Source organism: Amblyraja radiata, chromosome 2 (assembly GCF_010909765.2).
Source record: "Amblyraja radiata isolate CabotCenter1 chromosome 2, sAmbRad1.1.pri, whole genome shotgun sequence".
NCBI lineage: Eukaryota > Metazoa > Chordata > Chondrichthyes > Rajiformes > Rajidae > Amblyraja > Amblyraja radiata.
The window spans coordinates 137,598,987-137,610,048 of NC_045957.1; the positions used below are offsets into that span (position 1 = coordinate 137,598,987).

An 11,062-nucleotide genomic window follows, 5' to 3' on the forward strand; every position below is an offset into this window, starting at 1 on the left:
CACTGCTTTGCAACACACGGCCATAGACAGCACCCTTACGCACCCACCAGTAGAACAAGACCGACTGGTGAAAGCTCGAAGTTCCGGTACACCAAACATGAGTCTTTCTTAGGCCATGGCCCAGACCGGCCTTCTTGGAAGATACGCAAACCTCCAACATCAACCAAACCACAAACCCAGACACCGACGCCTCAACATCAACGAAGGATTTACAAAAATAAGTAAACCTGCCACTGGTAACTATGGAGGTAGGTGGGTCTGGTCCCCTACAAATTGCAGGGAGCATGGAGGTTGGGGGGGGGGAGATTACTCTCCTTTCTGGATGCATGGGGTATGTTAACTACCGATACTTATATTTAAGCAGTATCCAGGGATATACAATAGAATTATACACAAGTACAGCCCTCCAGTTCAACATATACCGAACCGAATGTTCGTACTTTCCGGTAAAGAAAAATCAGAAGCGCAGGCTGAACTGGAGCGGCCTTACGCAAAAGGGGTAATTGAAAAATCCCAACACGAACCGCTAGAATTCGTGTCCAATATCTTTACCAAAATCAAAAAAGATGGTGGTTGTCGCATCATCATAGATCTGACCAAATTGAATACATTTGTACAATATATTCATTTTAAAATGGAAACCTTTGTTACTGCTAAACAATTGATTTCCAAAGGTTACTTCATGGCTAGCATCGATTAAAAATGCTTACTATTCAGTGCCTATACGAGGTGACCACAGATGTTACTTAAAATTCAACTGGATGGGACAGGATGGCAATATAGAGCGCTGAAAATGGGTTAACATCAGCCCCCAGGCTGTTCACTAAAATTTTGAAACCAACCCTAGCGTTTCTACGGAAACGAAAACACATGGTCATGGCATATCTAGATGACATACTTATTGTGGGCAAAACTTTGGAATTGGCCAAACAAACTGTAACAGCCACAAAACAGTTATTTGAAAAACTGGGGTTTATTATCCATCCAGTTAAATCTAAATTAACGCCTTCCACTACTATGGACTATTTTGGGTTATAGACTTAATAGAGGCTTGCAATAACCTCATTGACATCAGTAACCGTCCATCAGAGTGGTAGCAAAAGTAATTGGCAAAATGGTGGCTGCTTTTCCAGCCACACAATTTGGACCTTTACATTACCAAAATTTACAGAGAGCAAAAATACAAGCACTCAAAATCAATGCTGGTCATTTTGACAGACCAATGAAGCTACCAATCAAAGCTATAATGGAACTAAAATGGTGGATAGATAACATTTGGCTTTGTTTCAATCCAATCATTATCAGCAACCCTTCTATGGTGCTACAAACTGATGCCAGTGCACTTGGTTGGGGTGCCACCAATTCCATCTCCAGCTGTGGAGGTAGATGATCTGCTCAGGAGGCATCATTATTACTAACACTGGGCATAAACTACCTGGAAATGTTGGGTGCATTCTATGGCCTAAAGTCATATTGTACTGGGTCATATTACCAGCATGTTAGACTACAGATTGACAATACCACCGTGGTAGCATATATCAACCACATGGGTGGAAACAAATCGACATCATGTGACAATCTGGCCAATACAATTTGGCAGTGGTGTATCCAGAGAGATATTTGGATATCAGCTACTTACCTACCAGGTAAACTAAATTTAGTGGCAGACACCAGGTCACGCAAATTTAATGAAAACACCGAATGGATGTTGAATAAAAAGTATTTGCTGATATTACAGCACGATATGGAACACCAGATATCGATCTATTCGCATCCAGGCTTAATCTCCAGTTATCAAATTATGTTTCATGGGAACCAGACCCTGGGGCAGCGGTGACAGATGCATTTTCGCTGCATTGGGAGGGGGGAAATTGTTTATTTATGCATTCCCTCCTTTCTGCCTCATCAGTCGGGTATTAAGGAAAATACAGCAGGACTCTGCGTCTGGTATTTTGGTAGTACCCGATTGGCCTACTCAACCATGGTTCCCAGTGATAATGAACATGGTATTAGAACCATGTATCACCATCCCGAATAGACCAGACTTGTTGGTTCATCCCGTAACAAGGGATAGCCACCCATGCCATAACTATTTGAATTTATTAATTTGTAGAGTTTAAAAACACCTCTACTACAGCTGGGACTGACGGACCGAACAGTGAACATGATTTCGGCGGCCCAAAGACAGTCCACCAAAAAACAGTATCTGGTCTATATCAGGAAGTGGGAGATGTATTGTAACAAAAACAGCATCACCTACAGAGATATGAACATCCCGTCTATTCTGGAATACCTGGCAGGCCTCCATTATGATGAGGGGCTCAGTTATAGTGCCATCAACTGCGCCAGAAGTGCCTTATCGACTTATCTATGGCAAGGAACAGAGCGTTACTCTGTTGGAACTCACCCACTGGTAACAAAACTTATGAGGGGAATTTTTAATATCAATCCCCCAAGAACCAGGTACTCCCAAATATGGGATGTGAGTATTGTCCTGAAGATGCTCAGGAATTGGTCTCCAGCAACAGCTCTGTCCCTACATAGACTGACATTAAAAACAGTCATGCTAATGGCATTGGTCACGGCACAAAGGTTACAGTCATTACATAAATTAAGACTGGACAACATGACTTCTTCATCTGAAAACATTACGTTTCATATTTATGAATTAGTGAAACAGAACAGACAGGGATCAGTAGGCCTCAATATCGAATTTAGGTCTTACCTAACAGATGATCGTCTCTGTATCGTAAAACATTTGTCGTTATATATGGAGAAAATGAAAATCATCAGAGGCAATGAGAAGGCACTTTTAGTCAGCCATAAGCAACCACACAGAAAAGTGTCGGTCCAGACCATCTCAAGATGGCTGAAACAGGTTCTAACACAGGCTGGGGTGGATACTAATATTTTAAATCTCATTCCACCAGGGCTGCAGCTACATCGGCAGCTATGCAGTTGGATGTACCAATGGACCAAATCCTCAAGGCAGCAGGATGGTCAGGGGAAAAAACATTCCAACTATTTAATCATAAACCAGTCATTAAACCTGGAACATTTGCAGAAACAATTTAAGTTCTGTAATTTAATTACCCCATAAATAAGGGCTATAATTTGTGTTAATCAATTCATGGATTTCAATGTCGGATTCATGTCTAAAATATGTTGACACAATTCCTCCTACAGTCATTAAGGCAGATGTGATGCATGGACTCGTTTCCACGGCATGAAATCACAGAGCTTTGAAATCTTCACGTAGTCACTCACGTGACTCCGAAGTAAAATAGTAAGATTAAACGAGAACTTACCAGTTCGAAGTTTGATCATTATTTTATAAGGAGTACGTTGAGGGAATACGTGCCCTCCGCTCCCACCCATGATCATATACTCAACTGGTATTTCTTTCTCTAATCTTACTATGTTTAAGTCATTACAGTTATCTGTGATTTCACACCGCTGCTTTGAAGAATGACACGCATGCGTCCTGGCGGGGTTCTTCACATATTCCCTCAACGTACTCCTCATAAAATAATGATCAAACTTCGAACTGGTAAGTTCTCGTTTAATCTTACTATTTCTACCGATGAGTTGCTGGAATCGTAGTATTAAAACTCAGTACCAGGTCACTGGAGGCATGTATTTGTGCAAGATTTTATGAATTCTACCCCTCTATATTAAACTGTAGATGCGCATTCCTTGGGTTCAGTCCTAATGCGTACTGATCGTTGAAGTGACAATGTTACAGCTGACGTGACATCTCTGATGATCCGTGGAATTTGACAGAACTAATGGGATGGGTCAGAAAGTTCACAAATTAAAATCTGTTAAAATATGTTTTGCAGTCTTCAGGAGTTCAACCTGAAAAAGGAGGGAGAGTTGAATGCTGACTGAACGGTTGCTTTGGGGGCATCCTTGTTAATACGTAGAAGACATTTGAATCAAGATGCTCTCGCGGTTTGCGTGGAAGGAATTTGTATGTTTTGATTCCTGCCGTTAAATGCGCAGTTTACGGGAGCAGCAACATAATTTCAAAGGAAGGTGTTAACCGTTTGGGCGAGGCAAGTAAAATAGTTGGAACAAGATTATGGGGATCGTCAAGGGTGACCTTTAAAACGAGCAAGGTCAGGTAAATGGTCCAACCCCGGGTAAGCTGTGACGAATGCTGTTTGGCACTGCACCAAAATTGCTTGACATCAGCCTGCGTGCCAGCACTGACATCACTGGGCCTCCCAAATATTCCTTTGGCGCAGAAAACCTCATTTGCATGTGCGCAAAGGGCCACAATATAAAAACAACTTATTGAAAAGAATTCCAGCTTCTCTCGCATAGATGGATTTAAGAGAGAGTTAGATAGAGCTCTAGGAGCTAGTGGAGTCAAGGGATATGGGGGATATGGGGAGAAGGCAGGCACGTGTTATTGATAGGGGACGATCAGCCATGATCACATTGAATGGCGGTGCTGGCTCGAAGGGCCAAATGGCCTCCTCCTGCACCTATTTTCTATTTTCTATGTGTCTATGTACTTTACCTTAATATTTCTCTAAACTGTGGCCAGGTTTGCAGAATTGTGGTAACTTGTATTATCTGCAATTGCTGCTTTGAGTAAAGTACCCGGGGCAATGGAGAACCAGCTGACATAGGTTTAAGGTGAGGGGGAAAATATATAATAGGAATCTGAGGGGTAACTTTTGCACACAAAGGGTGGTGGGTGTGCGGAACGAGTTGCCAGAGAAGGAAGTTGAGGCAGGGACTATCGCAACGAGGTTTAGAGGGATACGGGCCAAACGCGGGCAGGGGGTCTAGTGTAGATGGGACATGTTGGCCAACGTGGGCAAGTTGGGCCGAGGGGCCTGTTTCCACGTTGAGTGTTACTCCCCTGACCTCAAATGTTTCAAAATCGCACCTAGCCCAATTTAAAAGCCAGTTATTACGTTCACTGAAAAATCACCGCATTAACACCCTGATCATTCCAAACAGGTTGCTCGAGAAATCGTACCGACTAAGCCTTGTTGCCATCGGTATAAGTGTCTCTAGACAAGGAGATTGGCAGAATCCAATTTCTAAATGTCAAAAGATCCCCCTCCCGACCCTCGCTGTTTAACTAAACACCTGTCGCAGCGTGTTTAAGAAGGAACTGCAGATGCTGGAAAATCGAAGGTACACAAAAATGCTGGAGAAACTCAGCGGGTGCAGCAGCATCTATGGAGCGAAGGAAATAGGCAACGTTTCGGGCCGAAATGTTGCCTGTTTCCTTTCTCTCCATAGATGCTGCTGCACCCGCTGAGTTTCTCCAGCATTTTTGTGTACCTGTCGCAGCTTCTCGCTTCGTACTTCAACACTCCGGATACCGTCGTTAAACATCTGTGCATCGCACCTAATCGGAATGAACATTATTCGATGAACACATTTATTTTTCAAAGCAAGTATGATATTGGGATTTTAACACTGACCTATTTTGAAAGTGTGAATGTGCTGTGATTCAAGGCGGATGCTCTCGTTGTCTTGCAATAATGGGAGTGCCTTGAAAGTGGTTAAACGAGATGGACTGGTAACTGCACTGGAGAACACTCATTTGGCTGTGAACTGGACGGCAGTATGCAACATAAGGCGCTGCTCCAAATAGATGCCTCTGCTCACCACACTAATGCTCGTCTGTGAATTAGTCTGCATTTTTTCAAGTATATATGTCATGTTGTTCACCTGGAGAATGCGCGTATGTTTGTGTACGCATCAATCTGGCCCCCCCCCCCCCCCTCACATACATATCAGTACAGCTTTCAAAGAAACACCGATGGCCATAAATATAATTTAAAATGCTTTGTGAAAAATACAATGACTACTCATATGTCAGCACAGATAAATATGCGAAATGCATACAAAAATGCTGCAGTTTGCAGAAACCTGATATAAAATTGAGGGGGGAACTTATAGAAACGTACAACATTCTGAAGGGGTTGGACAGGCTAGATGCAGGAAGATTGTTCCCGATGTTGGGGAAGTCCAGAACAAGGGGTCACAGTTTAAGGATAAAGGGGAAATCTTTTAGGACTGAGATGAGAAAAACAGAGTGGTGAATCTCTGGAATTCTCTGCCACATAATGTAGTTGAGGCCAGTTCATTGGCTATATTTAAGAGGGAGTTAGATGTGGCTAAGGGGATCAGGGGATATGGAGAGAAAGCAGGTACAGGATACTGAGTTGGATGATCAGCCATGATCATATTGAATGGCGGTGCAGGCTCGAAGGGCCGAATGGCCTACTCCTGCACCTATTTTCTATGTTTCTATGTAAAAATAGAAAATGCTGGAAATATCCAGCAGGTCAGACAGCAGCCGAGGGGAGAGAAGCAGGGAGATGTAAAGGTCATCTTTCAGGAGGGAACTCTGACCCGCTGAATTATGATCAGCCATGATCACAATGAATGGCGGTGCTGGCTCGAAGGGCCGAATGGCCTCCTCTTGTACCTAGTTTCTATTACCGTGGCACCCTGTGGTTTGATCAAGGTTTTAGCGTCCGCAGTTCCTTGTGTCTCGAAAGATCGCCTTTTATATTTCTATTTTCGACATTTGTTTTACATGAAACCTTTATGACTGTGCGAGGCTTACTTTGATGCAGCCCTTCATCCAAGTGCTCTGTGGTGATGCGGAGATACAAGATGCAGCTGCCCGTGGCAATCTCCAGATTCACGCGTGGTTGGTCGAAAGAAGGGTACATCCATTGAGGAAGTGTGTGTGTGGATTACCTGCAGCAGAGACTTTGATGTTGCGATATAATTCAAGTTGTTTACATTTTCTAACATCTTTGACTCGGAATTCAAAGTGCGAATGATTAAGAATGTATTGTTTGAAATCGGGAAAATAAAATATATCAGAATCTTTGAAGTGCCCGCATTCCCCCGTGAAGTGTGACTGGACATCCTTAACTATGCATTTGCATCAGAACTCACTGATCAGACAAAAAGTCGCCCTCACAGTTCGGGGTGGAATGCCCCAATACTAAACTCTGATACATTACATATTGACCTGGTCCAAAATTTCGATTACTGTCGTGTGTGGATTCTTGGGAGCGCCAAAGTAACTTTCCGCTGATACATTTCATGTGAAGTTTGTGTTTGTTATACCTCGCGTTAATTGTAATTACGAGATCTACTGGAATATAATCAGTAAAGGAGCACAATTGTTATCATTTATAACAATTAAAAATAATGTAAATCAATGTCTTAAAGGTCACTCCAAATAGTTTTGTTTTATTGGGGATCACGTCGGTGAAAATAAATACACGCTTTCGATAGCATATTTAAACTTAGGTCTGAAGAAAGGTTCTGACCCTAAACGTTCTGTCATTTTCCTACACAGATGCTGTCTGGTGCACTGAGTCCTCCAGCACTTTGCGCTTTGCTTAAGGTATCACATGGAGCTTGGCTGGAAAGGGCACAGAGAAGATTTACGAAGATGTTGCCAGAACTCGAGGGTCTGAGCTATGGGCAGAGGTTGAGTGGGCTGGGCCTCTATTCCTTGGAGCGCATGAGGATGAGGGGTGATCTTATAGATGTGTATGTCATGAGAGTAATAGATCGGGTAGATGCACAGAGTCTCTTGCCCAGCGTAGGTGAATCGAGGACCAGGGGACATAGGTTTAAGGTGAAGGGGAGAAGATTTAATAGGAATCTGAGGGGTAACTTTTTCACACAAAGGGGGGTGGATGCATGGATGTATGGAACAGGCTACCAGAGGAGGTAGTTGAGGCAGGAATTATCCCAACATTTAAGACACAGTTAGACAGGTACGTGGATAGGGCAGGTTTGGAGGGGTATGGACTAAATGCTAGCAGGTGGGACTAGTGTAACTGGGACATGTTGGCCGGTGTGGGAAAGTTGGGCCGAAGGACCTGTTTCCGCACTGTATCGCTCCAAGACTATGACTCTAACCCCAGGCAATGGGTCGATTTGCCAATAGATAATCATTAGTCAATGCATGCAAACGCACATCCGGAATACCTTTGAGAAACTCATTGGTATTAAAGATGTAAACAACCTGCTCAGACTTTCCCAACAGTTTGGCTCCGCCCCGAACCTTTCAAGGCAGCGGTGTTTCATAATCTGATCTCACCACGCACTTGAGTTTATACATCACTTCTCACGCGAATCCGACTCCTTTTATTTAACTTTTCCACAAGAGTGCCCTTTATCAAATCGCAGAGATGAAAACCGATCGATTGTCAAATCACTGCACGCCACAAACAAGAAGGATTCATTACCAAGGCTTTTTTTAATTCGAAAATATAACGCCCGAGCGTCACTTCATAACACAAAAATAACACAAAATCACCTGCTTACATTGGCAGTGGTCCCGTCTTTAGTAACAGTACTGAGATTTATCAAACTTATTCGCTCGATTCGAGCATTGTCGGTAATATTCTACAAAAAGAAATATTAAAAACCACAAAATAAAATTTCTATAGCCCGTCTGGTTACCGTTTGTTTAGAAAACAGATTTATAAATAGTTTTGCACTTTAAAAAAAGATCATAGCTACTTATTTTTGGCACGCAGAGATGCCATCGTTTGCGGCAGAGGTGATCTGATACCCGGTTGATCTCACATTTTCACTCTCAGTTTAACAATGATTGATAACTTACTATATAATCCCCGTAAAATATATACAGTGGTTATCTTGATAACGACCAGAGCAACTGGTTTTGTCGATATACGGAACAGCAGACTAATACTTGGACAAGCAATAATCGAACCGAACCGTTTCTCGGGTTCCTAACGGTGTTCGGGATAAAACGCTCTTTCTATAAGGGTCTAATTTAAAAAAAAAAAAAAGTGCACAGGAGAGGCTCCGTTATTTTTTCCCCCATGGAGTTACTTAAACCCCTCTAAACGATGAGCGAATCGATTTTGTAGGGATGGTAGGGGGCGGGGTGCATCGCTGTTGGCAAGCCGATGCAGGAAAAAGTCTCCGAGTTGGGAATCCTGTTCTGAAAACACCTTGTGGAGAAGAGATTCGCTCTGTGATCGAGCAAGCTCTGCTCTGACACGGGGAACCTGTAGGGTTGCAGCAGGGAGGTGGCGCCGGGGCTAATGGAGAAGTGTGTGGGCACCGGGGCAGCGGGTGGGTAGGCGAGGAATGGATAGGATATCAGGGGTCGGTTGGACCAGTACAGTCTGCCGACGTTGCAGTGTACTTTGGTTTCTGACATCTTGTCTTCTTGCCTTCGAAAAGGCGTGCTCAAGATGCTGTCAATTGCAAAAGAGCTGGAGAACTTGGCGCTGGACCCTTCTTCCTTGGTGGATGTGGCGAGGACTCCGGGCATGACCACCTCCACGTGTTTGTCGCCCGCTCCGGCTTCCTTGAGAGGCTTGCGGCCAATGCGCTTTCTTCTGCGGCGGAAGACCCCGTCGGCGAAAGTGTACTCGCTGTTCGGGTTCAGCATCCAGTAGTTGTCTTTGCCCCACGGTCTGGATGGGTCGCGGAGCACCTTGACGAAGCAGTCGTTCAAGGACAGGTTGTGGCGGACTGAGTTCCTCCAGCCGGTGTAGGTGCCTCTGAAGAAGGGAAACTTCTTCATCAGGTAGTCGTTGATCTCGGCCAAGGTGAGGCGACCGGTAGCCGAGTCTCTGATCGCCATCGCGATCAGGGCAATGTAGGAGTAGGGAGGTTTGGGACGCCTGGTGTAGGTCTTGGATTTTCCCTCCGAGCAGGAGCTTGTCGGCGCCGGACTGTTCGCAACGCAGTCTCCATCAGATCCCAGTTCCTCCTCCACAGAGAGAGGCGAGGGTATACTACCCTCAGAGTCGCTGCAAACTTCGGCGGGTTTATTTCCAAATCCCCTCTCCTCGAAAACTTCCAAACTCATGGTCGGATTGTGCTTTAGTTTCCCCTCGGAGTGACTTCCGCAACGCGGCTGAGTACCACAGGTATCAATGACTGTGGAAGATTGAAAGTCCTTTTATATTGAGTGAGACAGTCAGCATGGATGGTCTCGCCCCCGTTGCAAACAGCTGCTGCCCGCTGCGGCGCTGGCAACGTTGTCTTCGCAAATGAATGGAAAGCGGAGATCGCCTTCAGTTGATGTTGTTTTTGTCAAGTTCCAGGCGTTCAGGTAGCTCTTTACTGTCAGCTACAAATCCATCAAGTCTCCAGAGACTCGCTCAGACCTGTATAATATAACCATCCGACCCGTCCAATTCACCATGCAGATGGGGGTGGGGGAGGGGGGGGAGGTGCGAATCGCAGAAACACTCACTGAATCACTCCCCATATTCCACCACTCGCCAGATAGCCCTCGATTGTTGTCGTCATGATGTAGAAATCGCTAATACTTCACATCAAAGTGGTTTTCAACAGAGGTGTTTTGAAATTTAAAGTTATTGCACATGCCTCCCCCCCCCCCCGCACCTGTTGTGTGTGCTCGCCCAGGGCTGCTGTATGATTTGAACAGCGTGAAATTGACTCGAGTTGTTTCATGTTATATTACAGTAAATAAACCAGGAAGCGTGGAAAAAGAGCGCGGAACAAGATACACAGCTCTCCAGTAGCCCCGGTGAAACTAACAACATTACAAGCAGAATAGCGTGGACCCTCTCACTTCGTGTTGGTATAAAACTGAAAACTCCAAATTCTCTTTTTCACCTCTGCAAATATTTATTTTATGTCAATTGTATTTAGATGTTGCTAAGTAATCCCCATCCCCTAAGACAGCGAATACCCCACCATACCCGTGTGATCGTTCATTTTTAAAAATCAATTCTTTTCAACCGTCTGATAATTATAAGTGCAACGGCGACCGGTCATTCTTAGACAGGTGCGTGTGGTCTACCGCCTCCCTGCCCGTTGCTAACATACACTGATGTTATGTTTCACCTTTTCGTGCATCAATAACAATCCCCCAAAGCACAACAGGGTTTGAATGCGCATTTGCTCTTTCAAAAAGTTTGCCAGAGGGTTTACGTGCGAGGATCACACTTTAATTGACAGCGTGAATGCGCCTGTTTTGTTTACAGACAGGTTACATAATCTAATTTAACGAACCTTTTAAGCCTACCACTTGATTTTCTTG

General features: G+C 44.3%; 1 protein-coding gene across 1 annotated transcript; it reads right to left on the reverse strand.

Annotated features, from left to right (window-relative positions):
• Positions 1–8,247: 8,247 nt before the first annotated feature.
• Positions 8,248–10,162, reverse strand: foxq1 (forkhead box Q1). Its single transcript, XM_033016355.1, has one exon. The coding sequence runs from the start codon at positions 9,857–9,859 to the stop codon at positions 8,879–8,881; it is 981 nt and encodes a 326-aa protein (XP_032872246.1). The 5' UTR covers positions 9,860–10,162; the 3' UTR covers positions 8,248–8,878.
• Positions 10,163–11,062: the final 900 nt, after the last annotated feature.